The sequence below is a fragment of the Ostrinia furnacalis genome, unplaced genomic scaffold (genome assembly GCF_004193835.3).
Source record: "Ostrinia furnacalis isolate ACB-3 unplaced genomic scaffold, ASM419383v2 OfSCF4318, whole genome shotgun sequence".
NCBI lineage: Eukaryota > Metazoa > Arthropoda > Insecta > Lepidoptera > Crambidae > Ostrinia > Ostrinia furnacalis.
In genome coordinates, this window is record NW_021134557.1 from 52,292 (window position 1) to 73,646 (window position 21,355).

The window sequence follows — 21,355 nt, forward strand, 5'->3', positions numbered from 1 at the left end:
ATTACACATTATGTTCTCACAATACCAAATAAATACCGAATGCGCTTTTTAGTGACCAATATTTCAAGAGTTACTCTCCCTCAAGGCCCTCAACCATAATACACACAACTTACTCTAAAAATATAGGCCAACCAGTTTTTAAGCAGTTACATCACTTCGTGTGAACTTTTTAAAAATCGACACTAATCTACACCTCTATACTAATATTATAAATGCGAAAGTAACTTGTCAGTAATATGCACTTAAGTCGAAGATATAAATCAAACAAAGTGCACCTCACGTGGAGTATGTAATAAACTGTCATAAATGTAACGCATGGACGATGCGCGCACGCATGATATACTCCATTCAGCGTTAGGTGATTTAGTTATACAGTTCCATTTTGACATTAATTGTGAGGCGCTCCTTTTAAACCTAATCGATATTTTTTATAATCGAGAATATTTTCTTTAGAAATCTAATAGACTTTCTGGATATTAAATTAATGTGAATATTGTTTGTGGTACACTAAATCACAAAGAATCAAATATATGCATTTTATTCAATAATAAACAACATGTGGAGAAATCGCATAAAACACAACCGGCATACAAGGGAAACGCACACGTTCTGAATGGCCTTTGACCTGCCTGAGATAATAATCGTAATTCGATGGTAAGATCGCCGCCATACCAATTACTGATTTATTGCGATTGTTCATGTCAATCCGTATGATGAGCAAAAGTTCCTATTAACGCAATAAAGTTCCTATTAATAAAATACTCGTAATAACTATTGAATTATATTAAATTCTTGACTAGGTTAGCTGAGAAAGAATAATAATTGTTATTTTGGAAGAATGAAAACACAAAAAAGTGGTACGCTGAATGTATTATAGTAACTATACTTACGAGCAAAAGTATGGAATCACCCCTTTATGTTCCGAGCGGTCTTAAGAACTGAATGACTATGTATTGTATGTATCTATGGTATCAATTTTAAGTTTATAATATCTCCTTTAAAATGGTACCATTTTTATTGATCTTCTATTAGTCAATTAGTTCTTATGATCGCTCGGAATAAATAGGGTGATTCCATATTTTTGCTCGCGAGTGTACATATTCGCAAATGAATGTTGGACTGGACGCAATGTTTTGGCGCCCGACCAACACACGGCCTGTCAACTGTTACTACAAGTGCTCATGGAGCTTTAATTAGTAGTAAAAGTAGATTCTTGAACAGTAAAGTCCACAAATACTATGTACTGCTAATATATTTATGTATTCAATTAATCTCATTTTAGGTAAACTCAACATAATTATGTTTATGACCAATATAGGCAAAAATCAATAACAATAGATTTCTATTTCATTGCTATTATTGTACATTTGTACAAAATTAAGTAATAAAAAATATTACAATTGATTTAAGTAGTATCGACTTTAACAAAAATTTCAAGCCAATTAGCAAATTAATCTTTACAACACATTCCAGTGGTATATTCGGTGGTTAATTTAATAGCTCGTGTTTTAACCACTAAATATTAAATATAACAGTGTTATACGAGTATACATATATCTTCAGTCAATTTTAGTAGTCCGATTTACATGACTACAGCTGAAAATCACGCAAATGGAACGTGTTGTACAAATGTTGGTTTTGAGCATGAAATTGAATATCAAAGCATTCGTGGAACTGTTAGCGACTGGGTGCACCTAACGTTTATTAGCATTTTCAAAACAACACATAAATGTACCTAATTTGACTGTACCTACATTTTAGAATAATATCGCGTGACTTTCATAGGAAAATTTAACAGATGTTAAAATTTACATTTATACATAACTGGCGGCCGCCCGCGACTTCGTACGCGTGGATCCCGTTTTACCCCCTTAGGGGTGGAGTTTTGTAAAATCCTTTCTTAGCAGATGCCTACGTCATAACGAACAACCGAAATCATTTGTTAGCTTTTTTACCTTAATCATAAATTCCTTGTAGGTAGCTATTAGCCGAATCGCATTACACGTGACCATAAAAATGGTCTGTCTAAGAACACATACCATTTTTATTACCTGGGTACTTCAATCTGATTTTAGATACTATCTTAGAGAGAGATCTGTGAAGGTGAAGTTAGACTCTGCTACTTTACGGACTCATCCATCTAAATTACAGAAGTAAGTAGTACCGAACAGAATGCGGTGGAGGTGTAAAACCGCAGATTGCACGATACCTCCTTGTATCGATTCCTGGGTTGACCCCTCCCGTTCGGGAAACTCAATACTTCGTCATACTGACTGACGGGTTTCACTTAATTAATAATTAATACGAACCCGCTGTTAATACCGCACGGTAGCCGCGTAATTGGAATCTGACGCGTATTTTACGATTGTACTGTTTAGTGCTCGCTGGCGGAGAGTGGAGGCTGGAGGCAATCAATCAACGCATGAACAGTAGATGACATTCATCGCTCGCGGAGCTGGCTGCGGTGCTCAAACCAAGACGCTGGTTCCACGTTGCAAATGCAAACTACACACGAAGCCTACAAGGCGTCGAGACAAATAATACTATTGTATTACTGTAAACAGCAGGTTACATTTGAGTAGGTGTATTGTCCCTATTTTGGAAAAACTCGCTCCATATGATCAAAGTGCTTTAAGATCGCTGCGCTAGTATAGTAGTCTCAGTTACTCGTACTTTCATCTTACATTCAATTTCGTGTTATCTAGGCACTGAGTACACCATACACATACGACATTCTGGGTCTCGTTGTTTGGGGACGTTACGCTGAGATTGTGTCAGGTCTGTCCCCGGCGAGGTCAGTGAGGTGTCTCGAAAGCATACGTAATGCGACACTAACCACTGTCATATACAAATTCGATATTACAACGTATATTACTATGGTCTCGGTCCATACAATCCAACATTGCAAGACGCAGCGAATTACGTCTGTGTTCCAAAGACTTTGGGAGGACACCTTCGTTTTAGTGAGTAGGCCCTGCCCATCTGGCAGGGAGGGAGATCATCATTTTATTGATCTGAATTAGTTCGCTTGCCCCTATCCTTTTTATCATTATTTGACTACGGACTACTAAACAGAAAAAATGAGTTTTCTATTTAAAAGTAATTTGAAATTAGTCTCAATTGTAATTGTAGAATTGCGTGAGAGATTGTAATTTTATATACTGTCAGCCCTGCGCATGACCCGCGCCCGCGCGCCATATGGCCAGCGGCCTCGCTGAATCGCACCTTCTTTGTAACTGTCTCGGCTACCCGCGCACGCGCAGCGTCACTCATTGTTCCTGACGCTATAGATTTGGCCTAACCAACGCGATCATCCTGCGGACGCGATTGCGATGGCGATCAATGCGTTTAAGTCTAATCGCCATCGTGTACGCTTGCTCCATGCGTTGATTTGGCCAAACCTTATCTGCTGAACGGGGTGCGAAAGACACGCTCAACGCTCAGCTCTTCACAAGAATAACAAGCATTTATTATTATCGAACATAACATTTATAAATAGTATCATGAACAAGTAACTAAGTACCTAGATACCAAGAACACACAACAAGATCTCGCTTAAACAAAACAGACAGCAATAAAAAGTCACGATAAGATAGTTTGACAGGTAAACACACTGATATTATTGTATTTCTGTAGTGTTCTAGACATATTGGTTGGACTGATTTACTAGGATATAGGACCTTTGGGGAATCTCAGTCAGTATAATTGGAACAATTATTGACACCATAGCTCCTCACCTTGCATTCATTTTTAATACATGTATTGATCAAGGTTGCTTTCCTAGCTTAATGAAGTTAAGTAAAATAATTCCATTGTTCAAGGCCGGTGACAAATGTGACCCCTCTAATTTTCGACCGATTTCTATTCTACCAGTACTTAGCAAAATTTTTGAGAAAATTATTTTCCACCAACTTCTATCTCACTTCATTTTTAACAAATTATTACACAATAAGCAATTTGGTTTTACGAAAGGTAGAAGTACTACTGACGCTGGGGTAGCACTATTGAAACACGTCTTTGATGCTTGGGAGAGTAAAAAGGACGCTGTTGGTATTTTCTGTGATCTTTCAAAAGCGTTTGATTGTGTAGACCACCAAACCTTACTAAACAAATTGCGACATTATGGTGTTTCGAATAAGTCACTTGATCTGCTGAACTCGTATCTCACAGGCAGAAAACAAAAAGTTTGTATTAACGGAACTGAGTCTTCTGGAGCACCTCTTACTATGGGTGTGCCGCAGGGATCAATATTAGGACCTTTGCTATTTCTTATTTATATTAATGACCTTCCTTACTTTGTAAAAGATCTGTGTGATATTGTGTTATTTGCTGATGACACATCTCTCATTTTCAAAGTTGATAGAGGTAAAGTAAATTTTGACGATATTAATAACACACTCTCACAGGTTCTACATTGGTTCACTGTTAACAACTTATTGTTAAATGCAAACAAAACTAAGTGCATTAAATTTACCTTACCTAATGTGAGGCAGGTTTCCACGCAATTAATGGTGAAGAATGAACCATTAAATAGCATAAATTCCACAACATTCCTGGGAATCACTTTAGATGCTAAACTTCAATGGGGTCCTCATATTGAAACTTTGTCAAAAAGGCTCAGTTCGGCTGCTTTTGCAGTGAGAAAGATAAGGCAATTAACTGACATTGAAACGGCAAGGCTAGTATATTTTAGCTATTTTCATAGTATAATGTCATACGGCATATTGTTGTGGGGCTCAGCCGCGGACATTGAAACTGTGTTTGTTCTGCAGAAGAGAGCAGTGCGGGCCATTTATAACCTTGGACCCCGATTTTCCTTGAAAGATTTTTTTAAGGAAATTAACATACTGACAGTAGCTTCACAGTTCATTTATGAAAACCTTTTATATGTCCGCAAAAATATAGAGCAATTCACGAAAAAGAGCGATTTGCATAACTTTAATACAAGAAACAAAAATAAACTTGCCGTTCCAAATTTCAGATTGCATAAGATTGGTAATTCATTTATGGGAAAATGTATTAAATTCTTTAATAAATTACCACAAACTGTTGTAGAACTACCCATTCATAAATTCAAAGCACATATTAAAAGTACCTTAATGAAAAAGGGCTACTATAAAGTCGATGATTATTTAAAAGATAAAAATGTTTGGGATACTTTACTGCCTAGCTCGCATAAATATTTATAACTTTGTACATTTTAAAGCATGTAAACCTTTGAAAAAGAGGCTGACAATAGTGACTGAGTTTCTTGCGCTGCTTCTTCTCAGCACTGGCCCATTTATTGTCCTGAAGCAGTGGTATGGTTAATACTGGGACGTGTAAAAGTGCTTTTTTTAAGCCTATTTACAGAAATAAATGAGTTTTATGAGTTTTTTAGTTTTTTACTAGTTCCTTCCGATTTATTTTACATAATACGTTACGTAAAATTTTAATACATTTTCTCGACTTATTTTAGCTTCCGCTTAAGGACAATTTTCTTTTTCCATGGAAACATAGAACTTTCAGAACACCAGACGTGGTATTTCTGGTTTGCCTGCCTTAACAAGGCTGTAGTCGCAAGTGATCATACTGTCTTCTTATCACCCTAAAAGGTCTTCTTATCAGCCAAGCTGTAGGTGCGTCAGTACTTAGCTAAAACATTGATTAGCTGCAAGGCTTCTCCGCCCCAGGGAAAGTGAAACTTGCTCATAGGAACCCGGAAGGCAGCCGGGAATGCACCGACTGATGCGCTCAATGGCGAGACGGACGTTGTTACCGCGCAATACAGTAGCGATAATTTAATTGGTTGACTTCACCAAAACTAGGAAGCCTCGACCGTCGGATATCATTCATAATTACAATTAATCACATTAACTGTTATGATTTCGATCATTGGCTTCGGCGATCGATCATGCTGTCCATTAAACTTTGACGAACGATACGGTGGCGTGATCCGACGGAACCGGTTTCGATAAGTACAAAGCTTTTTTTAGTAAATAACCTTTTTTAAATTGCATATCTTTCGTGCTATCTGAAGGCGATCGCTGCCGTTAGTACCGATATAATTGGCTTACATAGGGCTGCCATTGCAACATGCACAACATGCACATAATACTTCCTAAAAGTTCAAGAATACCCTACATGTACTTAACTGTACTTTCCTTATTTACAGATTCATCATTTTGCTTACATTACATTTAATATCAGTTATAAAATGTAAGTAAATTATTTACTGTACGATAGTTAAATTCTCTTGCCTTGGGGAATTTTTTTGGCAAACCTTATTTTGATTCGAAGTATCCACTCCATAACTATCCACTATAGTATAGTGCATACCTGTACCCCCAACTTGACGACACACCTAGCTTGAAATATACATAATAATGTATATGTATACAATCTCGTAGGCAGCCCTGTGCTGACGCCGCGCTGGCCAACCGAACCACCCGCAGAAGAAATGCGAACCGTTCCACAATTGCAATTAATATTATAGTAATTTTTCCAAAACCTACGCCATGTTTGCTCAGCTAATCACCACGCAGCGCCACCACACACGCCCACACGGAACTTAATCGCCACCAAAATAACAGAGTAAACTCTTACAACTTAATTATCTATTATTTTACAAATAACAGTTTGGTCGACCAACAGTAAATGTAAACACATAACGGTGTAAATATTTCCACTCGAAACAAACTCGTTACGCATCGCTCCCAACTGATAGAATAATATAAAATGGGCATATAATTAGCTGTTGTCTAAACACGCGGGAATCGTGGTATTTAGGGGCGACCTCATTGATGAGCTCAACTAATATTTAATTAATTTGACAAAATATGTTTTATTAGAATAGATAAAGAAGGATCAACGCTTTTTAATACGTAAAATATGTTTTAATAGGAAATTGTATTGACTTGAGAAAGTGGCAATGCAAATCATTTGATTTTACGTTCGTTGCGTTTGCTGTCATTACGTGTGGAGTTTTGTCATGCACCTATTGAACACAGAGTTAGAAGTGAAACGAGAATGAGCAATAAACGAGTCTCAGGCGTAATTATAATACAATAATTAAAATTATTCATTATATTCGTTCGGCATTCCGAATCTTCCTTTATCTGGCTATAAAATACGCGGTGTAGCTACTAAAATATGCATGCTATAATTCATTAAACATTTAAATTACAGATTAACCGACTTGGTAGTTTAGTTATAGATGCGTGCCAATTAAAGGTATGTGGTTTTCAGGATATGCGAATGTAAGATATTTTTTTTCATGAGAAATGCATTATTAATAGTATCTAACATACCAAAGGTCAGTAAAAGTTTGTACAGCCAAAACTATTACTATGCTCTATTGAACTTAAACAGTGCAACAACAAAATGCAAAACTGAGATCAATTACTATGCAAGTTCACACCGCTTATCTAAGTCCCACCGTTAATGTCGCATACGCTGTCGGCAATGAAACTTGGCCGAACTTTCATTTTCACATTATTGTTCAATTCACACACGTTTACTAAAAAAATATTTTACTAAGGTGTAAATAAGAGTATGAAGCCCACTATTATTATTTAAACAAAGTCAAATATCCACGTCTTTCTCGAACAATGTAATTGATCACAAATGTATATAAATCCCTCTGAACGCCTAATGCCGCAGGCGACAATTTTGCTTAGGTATTAATAATTTACTTTCGCACACTAACCTTCATTTAACTGACACCAATTTTTTATAATAAAATATTTTACTATTTCATTACTCAGTAGTAGTTACATCCAGTAGAGTCAATAGGATTATTCAATTGATGGTAATCTCTGTGAAAACTATCAATACTTTTTCTACAATCTTTCTAAGCCAACACGGAGATAGTCTTTGTATGCGATTAAACCATCATCAAGATTCAATTTTGGAGAGCACAAGCCATAACAAATCATAGAACAACCTTTATCTCGCGTATCATCAGGTTATTAAACTTAATGTATGCGCATGCCGGGGCGACTACAGAGAGATAATTAATTCGATTTACTTACGGGGCTGGTTGCTCGGACAATTCAAATTTAGTTCAAGAGTGACAATTCAGGTGCAAATATAGTCCTTAATGTAGAGCCTATTTAGTCGGCGCGCGCGCCGGCTCGAAGCGAGCGTCACCACGTCTCACGCGCAGTGTCATCCACCTGCATACTCTTCAGATTTACTAGTATTTTCACTGGTTAGCTGACATTCCTGACTAGTTACTTGGACTTATTGTTGACTTGTTTTATTTGTCGTTAAAGTTCTTCACAGCTTCACTTGGCAAATTGCTCGACAATAGTCATATCCACAAGGCATTCAACTCGCCAACGACCAAATAACGGGTAATTTATCGTGGACTCCGACCGCAAATATGGGTAGCTACTCCACAATTTAAATATCCCATAAATCTGACAGATTTTTCTTATCCATGATAACTAAAATAGACGTATAGGTATAGGATATCAAAATAATTTGCGAAATTGCTAAGAATGGCCACAGGACAGGGAAATCCGTTATGAGCAAAACTTGGGACCTACTTTCAGAAGTAAATGATCCCTCCAAAAAAGATTTCATGTAAAATGTTGCCAAGGCGAACCGTATGGCTCACACTGAAAAAGCTTTCATGATGAAATGGTAAAGAATTTTTAGCAATTACTTTGTACTTACGACCGTTAAGACCACTCGCAGCCAACTCATTCGTTGTTGATTTAATTGCTTGTTCAATTTCGCTCGGCACGCGACTCTACGCGCACGCATCGAGCTATGCGTGAGATCGCTACGCGTCATTTCGCAAGTTAGTGCTTTATTGGTGAACGAATGTAGCAGAAGTAGAAAATAACAACAATAAAATACATAGATTCACACAACACAAGAAACATAGGTTTAACAATAGAAATAATAACCAAGGAAAAGTTGTTCGTGACCTTACCGAATAAGCACAATATCTATCAGTTTTTATTTAATCATCTCTAGTTTTTTTAATAAATAGATACTCAGTTTTTTCTCGCAATCATAAAAAAAAACCATCTTTTCGATTTTGCATGAATTGGAACTTCAACATTTTACGCTGCTTTAAATATAACTCAAAAGCTTTATCGGTTAAATCCTAAAATTATTACATACCTACATAATGTACAAGTGGAAAATCAAGGGAATGTTGGAAATAGGTTTACAAAAATATTGCTTACGAATTCAGACCACACTACCCAATATAACCTACATATTAGTCAGAAGAGATTTCCTTTTAAATATTCACGAGAGTTTCATATTTTGAACGTTCATAATTTTATTTCAATATTTTTGGTGATGGCTGGTGAAATAATGTTTTCTTTCAGGGATAAAAAGATATGATAACCGTTTTTGGTTTTGTTTCATGTGATATTATGCGATGAATTGATGCAATGAGTTCGTTCAGTAAATCTATTCAATTCTCGTACCTATTTAAGAAATTTTCAGAAATATTATACAGTTATGCATAGTGTATCGTTGTAATCATAGTGATTGATGTGCACTATATTTTTTTACGAAAGTATGGATTAGCCACTGAAGTAAGTAGCTTTAGCTTAGTTAATAGCTAGATAATCAGTGTAATTATTATTAGAATGCATAATTAATCTTAATCAAGCTTCGAATTAACTTTTTGTAAGTTGCATATTCCATGCACAGCCGCCAGTGCTGGCATTGGGCCGCATCTCACGCGCCCGTGACTGCGCCTCGATCGCGCATGGCTCGGCTAATCACCGGGCCGGCGGTAATGGCGGGTAATACGACGTTATAGTTTCTGATGAAAGCCACCGTAGTATTCGAAAAGTTTGTGCACACTTTCAACGTCATTACGGCTTTCAGCAATCTAGATTCTAGGGGCTAGTGGTCGGCGGCGCAGACTCTGTATACCATCCAGATATGATGGTTTCACCGTGCAGTTGTGGTAATAGCTAGCTATTTACCCTAAGATTGTTGTCTTTCCAGACAACCTTAAGGTAGAGGGCAGATGTTTAAAATAGATCGGGGACGGTGAAATATAGGTATTCGATAATTAACTTTTAAAAAAAATAAAACCGACTTCAAATGCGTGAACACAAAAAAAAAACTAAAAATTAAAAATATTGCGTATAAAAAAGTTCATCCCCAATTTTCCACCCTTGGGGGTGAAATATTTTCTTCAAATTCGCATGAAACCACCCTTTTGATAATACCTATTCAACAAAAAAATAATCGTTCAAATTGATTTATAATCGGCGGAAATATTGCGTATAAAAAAGTTCATCCCCAATTTTCCACCCTTGGGGGTTGTTTTTTCTATTATTAAATTTAAATGGGACCACCCTTGAGGTATTACCTATACGCCGAAAAAAGATTTGTTCAAATCGGTTCATAATTGGCGGAGTTATCGCGTAACAAACATAGAAAAAAAAAACATACGGGTCGAATTGAGAACCTCCTCCTTTTTTGAAGTCGGTTGAAAATAGAGTTGTACACACCTATTTCATTCTTAGTTTGCGACTTTGCAGCATGAGAAACATAATTATAGTAGGTACCTGTTATTTATTTATGATCTAGAGAATACCAAACGGTTCCCGACACAGAATGTCGTGCAATAGAAAGGTGTTCGAAGTCAACGTTTTCAATTGAATGGTTTTTTTTTCACTTGATTACTTTCAAAGTACGGAGAAATAAACATGCGAAAGTTCTGCATGACATCTACATGGTTTAGGCCAGTTATCTATGTGAGTGAGGCAGATGACAATTTCCGCCATCACAACTACCACTTTCTAAGTTGTTTCTGCTCGTTAGGAGATTCAGGGAATGGTATGAATAATTAATTTGACACAAAGCCCATAGAAACATTCTCTGACGAGCTCAAACACTCCACAGCTTCAATAGGCTAGGCACACACACGTGCCAAAGTTCGTTTGCTGTCTCGCGAGTACGTCACAAAGTTTTCAAACCGTGTTTCGCCATTCATACTAGTTAGTGCTCACGCTGAGGGGGCATAGTTTGCAAGCAAACCAGTAACATTACCGATATTTATTGTACCTATACTGTTTATAAAAGAAGATCTGTGACCAAAAAAAGATCACAGCTGCAATAACATCACATCTGTGACTTAAAAAGGGCTGATCTTTGTGTGGGGCCTTAACAGAATAAATACTAACCAGATAGCGCCAATCAAAATGACGAAAATACTTTTCTTCTAATTGGTCCAATTACAGACAAACAAGTTTGGAAAGTGTCAATTTGTTTCACTAAATTTGTTGAAATTCGAAGAATCAAGCTGGAAATTTCTAAACTCAATAAAAAGTAAATCAATAATGTATAGAATAAAAATAAATAGTAGAAACAAATCAGAGAATGTTTACTTAGAAAGTTTAAGAAATGCGATTGTTGTATGTAATGTAGACAGTCCGGCAGATTGGAATTGAAGTAAATTGTTCGGAAATCAATGCTAATTGATCAAGCAAACATTATAACTCGAGCTAATATAATTGTGTTCGTGTTTGACACACAATTAAGCTGGTAAGCGGCGCTCGGCAGCGTCAATCAACAGGCGCTTAGGCTGCGCGTGCACCGAGCGCAGGCCCGGGCTGGCCGGCTCGGGGAGCACCGCTAGCTGCCGGGCTCTGGCTCTGCTCTGCTCTGCCTGCGAACGGCGAAAGTGGCGATTCGGGCGCGATCGAACGTTGGTGATAAGAGGTAAAAGTAAGGTGCAGCGGCATTGACGGGACCACCGTAACTGCTTTCGAAATACTGCCCAAATTGGTATCCTTCCGTTTGGCCAAATTACTTTTCGCCAAATTTCACTTCGCAAACAACTTATCGCCAAAGTTTCATTTCCCAAATGAACTTTTAGCAACTGTACTTTTCGCAACTAATTCATTTGGTCAAATTATCATTTGGCCAAATTTTACTTGGCAAATGTTTATATAGCAAATGTTTTATGTTGCCAAATATTATATCCCAAATAATTTGTTTGGTCAAATTGCCACTTCACATACTTACCCACCGTTACCTACCCACAAATCAAAGCATAAGGCACATGATCATGGTTTTCACAATAATTTTATGTAAAACATTGTAGAAAATAGTATGGTTGCAAAAAGTAGGTATTGCAGAAAATAGTAGGTTAGGTTAGGTTAGAACAGTGACCCTTAATGCGCGAAGGCGAGCGAAGCGTGCCGCGGTAGCGGCCGCCGAGCGCTAGAATCACCTCTATTGTTAATGAATCATTTGGAAATTTCGATACAAATAATGAAATAAGGAAATTTATGTAGAACAAATGTTATATTAACTACCCACTAAACAAAATAGTAACCAAAAGCTAATTTGTATACCATTCTATGCACCAATCAAATTATTTTGTAAATAGTTTATCGTGAAATATTTTTGCCTAATGAAACATTTGGCAAACCATACTTTGCCAAACAATAATTTGCCAAACAATAATATGCCAAAAAAAACATTTGCGAATTAAAAGTTTGCAATAAGTTGCTTTGCCAAATGAGAATTTGCCAAATGAAAATTTGCGAAACGTTGTTTGCGATGTGATAATTTGGGAAACGTTTTTTGGCCAAACATTAGTAATCCGCCCAAATTACGTGCAGAAAAGTGTCATTTTATGTCTTTTATTACAATTGCGAGTTTTCACGCGTTGTTTTCTTTAGCAATAATACATGGAAGACAGTACAGGCAGACGAAAACCGATTGCGATTGTTCAAGTTCGAAAACTTTTTTCAGCAATACATTTATGTGAATTTCTGACAACTTTCAAGAACTTTGAGTTTTAATACTACGAGCAACGCCGCGTAGAAAGCGTCGCGGGCGCCCCCTGGCGCAGGTTGCGACTTCATTATCTTTTTTTACCGCTTGAACTTTCAAGCGACGTTCGTGACACCACGACCTTCGCCTCATAGAAATCGATTCATTCTAAGATTCATAAAACTGCAACGAATGTACGAAGTATGTAGATACGAGCGTGTAATGCACTCGGTAGGCACTTTTTTGTCACTAAACAATTGATTGATATTTATATGTGTTTTATAATGATTATGATAGATGTCGTATTGTTAAACGTTACCCTCCACTGATTAAATAACTGAGCGGCTAATATTTACAAAACCATTAAAAATAATTATTGTTAATTAATGAGTTTAATAACCAAACGTAAACAATTAATGAGTTCTTTTCTGACACTACGATTAGATAGTGGCAATAAGATAGCGAGTTTCATGATTTCCAATGACGAACAATATTAGTAACTTAAAAGTGCTGTCAATATCACTCTTACAAAAATAATTTATTGATTGAGCAGTTTTATTGGATGGCTTTAATATTTCGCGGATAAAGTAAGAGTTACCATCCAGAAAAGAGTTAAGAGGTATTTGCATTGTGTCATCGAAAAAATGGCGGCAATGAACTGCGATTGTAGTAAAACCGCTGCGATGCGACGGCGCACGGCGGGTCGCGCGCTGACCCCGCTTGCACTTTCGACCGCTCATCGCCATTAGGCCGCGGGACGCCTGTGCTTACGTGAATCGCACAATTGCCTTTCATTTTTGTTTTGGACAATAAAATATTACAACTTAAACTTAAAGAATTTCCGGAATTTCGCAGTAGATATTTGGTAGAGTTCTGACCTGACATAAACCTTCTAAAATTTTAGTAAATATAATCACTACAGGTAACTTCTTATCATTACTTCCTGTTATATTAGTCGTGCATATTATGCAATGTAGCTGTGTGTAATGAATATGAAATTGTGAGCAATAAAGTCAATTTAATTGGTTCGATTTTCCACGGCATGTTCCATTTAACCTTACATGAATATAATTTAAATTACATAATTATTGTATCCAATCCAAAGTAACAGCTTATTGAATAGAATTCTTAGTGAACAGTGGCTATCAGCAGCTACCCCATGCTCTACATCGGATGATATTCATCTCGAACAGTAACGCGCATGATGGCTTCGACGCGTGGTATGTCAGTACGTGCGAGATTGGGAGCGCGTGCGCAGAGATTTGATCATAGCATAGTTACTGGCAGTAGCCACGCTGCGAACGACCATTAGCCAATGCGCCGAGCGGCCTGTCTGGTGGTCTGACGAAATTCGGAGGTGTCATGAACATGGCCTAGCTAGCCTCGGAGTCATAGTGAGTTGTATGAAATATGTAGTGGGTGACGATGTGAAACGTTGGGTTGACTAAATTCAGATTGCTTAAGATAGGTAAGGTTAGACCAAACAACGTCAGCTTATTGACGCCTGATTTGTTTGGGTATCAACAATATGGGAGTGGAACTACTGCGCATGCCCCCAGTGTGACTAGGTCGAGCGAGATGAGGGCAGGCACCGCAACGCGCTACAGTTAAGGTGTTACGTTACAATGAGCGGCGGCCGCTATGCGCGACCGTTGCCCGCCTCGACGTCTTAATGCCGCCAATTAAACTCATACACGACGTTTTTAATGCCAATGATAATCCTTAGTGTGGTTGTTATTGTCTTAACATCTTAATTTAGTATCGCAAACCACAACATGGTGACCAAAATTATTGTTATCGGAAAGTGATGGGTTCAAGCCATTGTTTGCAAAGAGGTTCGGCATTTGTATCGCAGGCTGCAAGTGACGGATCATAATTTTTGACCGAAATATTGCATTCGTCGCGGGGGCCCCCCACATGCAACATCTCGACACTGAGCGTGTGCACTCGGCGATACATACGGACCAATCATCAAATAAAGAAGGCACTGATCCTTGATAAAAGTTCAAGAAGTAATAGTCTAATTAGATTTAATGATATTTAACATGAAGTTGTGGTTCCAAGTTGTGATGATTGCATAGTTAAAAAATCGCAGAGCACATAGGTAATTCGCGTTGCAACATACAATTAGTCATTAATGATGATTGACACACGTTGGCGCGGCTGAGTGGGCCCGGCAAGAAGCGTGATCGCCAGTGCCACGTTCCCCGAGAGTGAAAACGCTGTGGCAGAAGCGTTTTTCGCGGCGTAATGCTCCATTATGCTTTAGTTCTCAGTCGAACATAGAAATAGAAAACGGTTAATTGATGCACCGAAGCAAAAACGCCGCGAACAACGGGGGGCCGCGCTGACTGTGTTCTCTATGACCGTGTTTTATTTACTATAAGAGTTACTACGATGTTCTACTGCTTACGTTATGTTTATTATTCGTTCACGTGATGAGTTTGGTATAATCAAGGTAGATCCTTTATTTATAAGAATATCGAATACCTATCATTAATAGTTTCCATCAGATGATTACATCTCTCTCTTACTAAACGTGAATCGTCGCGTGTGAGGTTAAATTATTTAAAACATGGCCCCGTTGACGACCGCTAAGTCGATAATACGTGACTCTATTCGTTGTCTTTCAAAGTAAGTTTACAAATTAAAATCATCATAAACATGTGTACATTAATTGAGCTAATTCATTTACTGAAAGGCGGGTATGTAAATCAGGTTGCATCTCATTCCGTTTAGACTAACTCGATTACCGGCGTCGGCGCATGAGTCACGCGAGCGGTCCCACGACACCTCTGTTTGTTGTTCAATTTGCGCCAAATGCGCGTTTGTACAAGTGTCGCCCCGGCCGCTGCCAGTATCACCGATCGCCTCGATATTTGAAGATTTTTAAAGCTATCATAGCATCGATTGATGCGAGAAAGCAACTAATCATGTTTGGACGGATCTTACAATTAGCTGAATCACGACCATCATTTCCGAAAGCACAATTGATCAATGGTCATTTCTAAATTCAACAAAGGCCGAGCGGGCCGCTACTCGTGCGCCGCGTACATTCCTCGATGCGATCGTTTTCTCTCGTGTTTATGTTGTTTTTATGCAATCAGCGATTTGCGACGCGACACGCAACAATGCAACATACACCTCGACTCGATTTCATATTTTCATTTGTTTTTTTCATGCTCATCTCTCGAACGGTGATGGTGATGTGTGACAAACCCGAGACAGTCCACTTCGGCAAAACGAGTTACGGTTCTCAATAATAGTCGGCCTAGTTTCGCAATCCGAGATGGAGCCGAGTAAAAAAGTAATCCTTGAATGAGAACATTATTCGTTCAACCTCCATGTTAGGACTCGAATTTGTACCATAAAAGTAAACAAGTTTCGATGCGTGAGTTCGCGCAGCGACCTTAGTGGAGGGACTCGTGAACTCTCGCGCGCCATTTAAGTTTTAACTGTTGCATAAAAGCGGTCGGGCGAGAGTTCACGTTCCCGTTGCCGATGCATTCGCCGGCGAGCGGAGACAGTGAGATCATTCCTCGGATGTAACGAGAAAAGCGAGCGCGGAAAGTATGCGGGCGCCCGGCCGCGCCCGCCCACGCGTCCCCAGAATAGGCGCACCATCTCGCTCGGAGGAAAAGCGCTATGCACAAATAAAGTTACGCACCAGGAAACCAAATACACTCGCGGGCGGACGGCCGCGCGCGCCGCCCGCCCCCGCCTTAGGCTAGTCGCTCAGCAGGTTAGTCGGGCGGACCGATGGTGTGGATGCGTATGACAGGTACAGTGCAGCACTCACCCTGGTGCTGGGTCATCATCTGGCGCGAGTAGTGGTGCTCGGTGCGCTGCACGCGCTCCTGCTGCACGCGCCGCTCCGAGTGCTGCTCCGAGTGCTGCTCGGAGCGCTGCTCCGAGGACCACCTCGACTGCTTCTCCATCACGCCGCGGCGCAGCACAACGCACAAAAAACTCTCACTCGACGCTACTTGTCCTTACGGAACTCTTGATAATACGCCACTTATAACTTATACTAGTAGTCCACGGGTTCATTTAGCAGAAGTCAAGTCATTATAACCCAAGTCCAACAACCAAGACGTCGGTCGATTGCGAATAGTTAGCGGATAGTGTGGAGCGCGCGCTGCGCGAGCGCCGCGAGGGGTGGCGCGGGGGGCCGCGACCGAAATACGACGGGTTATTTCGAGACCAGCGCACTCCCGCGCCGCCGCCCCTCTGCGCCCCGCGAGCCCGCAAATTTCGCATACCTCCAGGATCTCCAACACGAACCTTCCCGATATAGTTCGCACAATACACATATCAATTCAATACGCCATAAAATACCAAAACTTCACACTGTTTGCGCAGATGTAACTCGGTAAATACGAGTAAAACGCTAACTGTGTTAATTCTTTAACAAGCAAATAGCGCTACTGTTACGAGTAATTCAAGCGAAAGCATAACTTTGCTCTGATGAGATCAACGAACACTACGGTGGCCTGTTTCGCCGGTTACTGCTAACTGTTAGATAGTAATCTAGCATTTTTAAACACTTCACAAAAACTACTGCATATTTAACTGCCAAAGTTTGTAACGCAGTTTTTTCCTTAAAAGTCGAAAGCGAAGTTATTTATTTGCTGGCCACTTTCTTTAATTTCCATTGGAAATAAACATTTCTACGATTCTTGTTAGTGTCTATCAAATGTCGAATTACTGCTTGTTTGTTAAACCCGTGTTTTGGTGTAAAACATAAATTTAACAATTATACAAAATAGCACTCAATAACCTAGAGCTGTAGAAACATAATTGCACTCGAACACTAATAAAACATTAATTAAGATAACTTTATCGTGGCCAAATCGAGTTACGAGCGAGGGCTGAGAGGCAGACAAAGAGGCATCAGTCATTAGTCATCATCGCATCACGGGGTGATTAGCGAACGCGCGCGGACCGTTACGGCTGCGCCGGCGCCGCGAGCACGCTAACTTCAAAACTGCAACTAACTAACCTATTTCCAATAATTTATGGCAAGTAAACTGGGTTATCAGTTTTATTACAACGTATTTTATGTTCAATTGGCAGGCAGGTTTTTCTTATTACCGTGATTAGTCAGATAGGTGTCTAATGATCTATGGAAATATTATTCTAAAGCCATCATTTTAAAAAACAAAATTAAACTGATTTAAGGCAAAACACTATAAGTCATAATAGACATGTTGACACCACCAATCAATTGACGTACTTTTTAAAACTGTCAAAACGAAACTCTCCCACTCTCCCATACATTTTGTATGGCACTACAAGCAAAGTGACGTCCCTATTTTGTCAACTCAATCAAACTACTTTTTTCAATTACAATGCGAACAAAAATCGTAATTTACAGGTAATATAAAATTAATTAAGTTATTATTACCAGAAAGAAGGGTCTTTTTAAAAAAGTTGTGGTTTCGAATTATAGGGGTATGGTGTCAAACTGTCTATTGTGTAACAAACAAGAGTATCGTAGGTATCTCTAGCTGTTTAATTTATTATTTCTGCTTTCAGTCTCTTTCTGCAGGGAAATATATTATGAGTAAAATAAAATCAGTCCCGCAAAGCAAATCTTAAGTAAGTAGGTATGCCATAGTAATTACATATTATTTAAGGGAGAGTCCGCTAATTTGGACCAGTTTTTTTCAATCCCATTTTACACATAGTTTTATTTTGTTTTTGCTAATGTCCATGGTATATAATAAAAGATACATTATTCAACTTACTATTTCATAAGTATTAATTAACATGATTGTTGTATATTTAGCACAAATCAATAAAGTACGAGTTCAGAGCTTCGGTCCAATTTAGCCAACCGGTTCGATAATTTGTACCACAGGGTTACTAAATTGGATTTCAATAAATTTCAAGCCTTTAAAAAAACTATGGCAAAATATTATATGATACATTCTTAATAAATTAGGAAACGAAGAGGAACAGTAGTTAATAACATAGACAATCGATATTGTTTTACACGTTATCACGATTTTAAGTACAAGTTTTGTAATTCCAATTATCGTAACGCACACTTGTACCTAATCTACTTTGCCAGTCTTTTGCTTTCATTTATTGTTTGTCAAACATAACTACGCTATTATAACTTCAAAATATGATTTACTAAAAAAAATTTCAAAATCCTTTGGTAAAGTTCCATACAACTTGATGTGGTACAATTTAGCCGACTAGGTGATAGTGCTTTTTAAAAATCGGTAAAAAATATAGCTTATAAATACCGAAAAATGTTTTAAATAATTGTAATCCACACTAATTTACGCTTCTAAATAATATATTAGAAACATCCTGTGATTAAATTTAACAAAATTACAATCTAAACATGTATTGTCAAAAGTTACTTGAAAACAATGAAAAAATACTTTTCAAAATAAAACAATCGTGTTTGTTGTCATGGCAAAAACCACATGGCCGATATTAATTGATTTTAGTTGTGTCTCGCTGAGTGTTGCAATCACAGACATTCAATAAATACTTTACGAAATATGAGGGTGGTACAATTTACCCGGCGGTACAATATACCGAACTCTCCCCTATTGTAAGAATTAGGGAGTTGCACCATTTTACTTTAACTTTGACAAACGTCAAAAATCTGTCAAACTCCATTCAAAAAGCACCGGTTATTGTTATTGTTACGGTTAAAATTAGCTGGTACAACTCGGCCTTAGTATTCTCTGGACAATTATGAAGCAAGAAATATAAGAACTTGCTCGTTAATTAAATAAGTTTTTCATATCTCTCGGAAAATGCTCGGAACATCAAATTCTAATCAGTTAATTTCATACCAGCCAATTAAAAAAACTTTTTTCGGGTAGCTTAATATGAATGATGATGATATATTAGATGATTACAAATTACCCGTTTTTCGTTCTTTAAATCGGAAACCATTTTAGAAAGAATCATTCTTGTAAATTCTGATAGAGTTTTACTATGAAGTGTAACAGCAACGGCACCGGTAAAAGAAGAATGCAAATCATAAAATATGCATTTGTATTTTATACGTTTATCGTTTTAATTGTAATGTCATAGGTTAGTTAATGAGACGTATCATAAAGAGATGATTCGAACGAAGTGTTGTTTATATTGAAAATAACGTAGTTGTAACAAACTCTATCTACTCGTACAACAAATCCCAATTGAATATAATTCATACTCATATAAAATTTCTTTATTATGGTAGAGAATAAATAATTCACTTAAAATAGGTTTAATCTGTAACCCAAACATAGTGTTACTTCGATAGTGAGTGTAGTAGAAGTTAATTAAATGAAAGAGTGGACTGTATACAATTAGTTGTCTATTCGGTATAAATAATTAACAATGTTATCGAGACCGTTTTGTGCAAAGTCGTTGAAGAGAGAGCGTCAGGATCGTCCTCTTCGATGTTCGCTCGCGAACCGAACATTGCTCGTTCGTTCGCCGAACGCTCGCCGCTCCCTCCGGTCACGCCGCCCGCGGGCAATGTCCGTGAGTAGACACATAGGTGTAATTTAAAAATGCATTCGCTTTTGAAGTGTAACATTTTCCCACTGCAATGGCGTCGATGCGCGTTTTAATTAGAACAAAACTCCGGCGGGTGGCTCTGCTGCACACATCGCGGCGCTTCATCAGCCGGCCCGATGGACACAGAATTTTTCATGGCTTCATTCTTCTCGCTCCGTCCTGTACTTATTTCTTTCTGGCGAAATGTAGCGGTCACTTATTTTTCTCACTTAGTCCCTGGAAAGCAGAAAGATAAGTCTTGGCAGTTGAATTCTCATAGTACTAGTTATGATCCGTAACAAGATGGGTATATAAATAAAAAACGAAATAGTTTTTATTTTTAAAGAATTACTAATAGTTCCGTTAGCCCATTATACTCGTACTAAGCTCAAGATCAATAATCAAACGTATGTTGTTAGCATTTAAGAAAACGTTATTATTTTTGTAAACTTGAAAAAATAAAGATTATTGTAAACTGTTTCTTATATCGTACTAGCTGGCCCGGCGAACTTTGTTCCGCCTTAATGGCAATAAATAAGCAGACTTTTTTTTTATTTCGAACGGGATAAAAAGTATCCTATGTCCTTCTCCTGGCTCTAAACTACCTCCCTGACAATTTTCAGCTAAATCGGTTCAGCCGTTCTTGAGTTATAAGCGAAGTAACTAACACAACTTTCTTTTATCCCTTTCAGCCCAGCCGAACACAATTGTGACGTTAATTTAAAGATACATTTTGGCGGTATTTTAAGACGTAAGTGATCGGGCCCACAGCCGCACAATTGTGACGGATATGCTCTATCTATTGGTGTGAGTAAGATAGCCAGCAAGCGCCGCGAAATTCAAATTAAAACGGGTTCATTTTGCCGTTGCTGTTGTTTAGGGTATCGCTGCGTGTGAGTGATTCTAATTACATTAAAATTATGCCATTGCTATGTTATTATTGTGATTTATAGTTAATTATGAACTGTTTTACGTAATAGTGAATAAATTTGTTTGTATTTTTGGTTAATTCTCAAGAAAAAGTGTCACAGAAGTATAAAGTCACAATTGTATCACTGCGGGCCAAACTACATACTACATTGCATTG

General features: G+C 38.1%; 1 protein-coding gene across 2 annotated transcripts in view; it reads right to left on the reverse strand.

Annotated features, from left to right (window-relative positions):
* The window catches only part of Kettin (kettin protein), a 38,560-nt gene extending 21,677 nt beyond the window's left edge, over positions 1–16,883 (reverse strand). For both annotated transcript variants that reach the window (XM_028313671.1, XM_028313670.1), the window contains exon 1: positions 16,550–16,883. In XM_028313671.1, the coding sequence (XP_028169472.1) occupies positions 16,550–16,688 (139 nt within the window). In that variant the 5' untranslated portion in view covers positions 16,689–16,883. The remainder of the gene's footprint in view (positions 1–16,549) is intronic.
* Between the last annotated feature and the right edge of the window lie 4,472 nt (positions 16,884–21,355).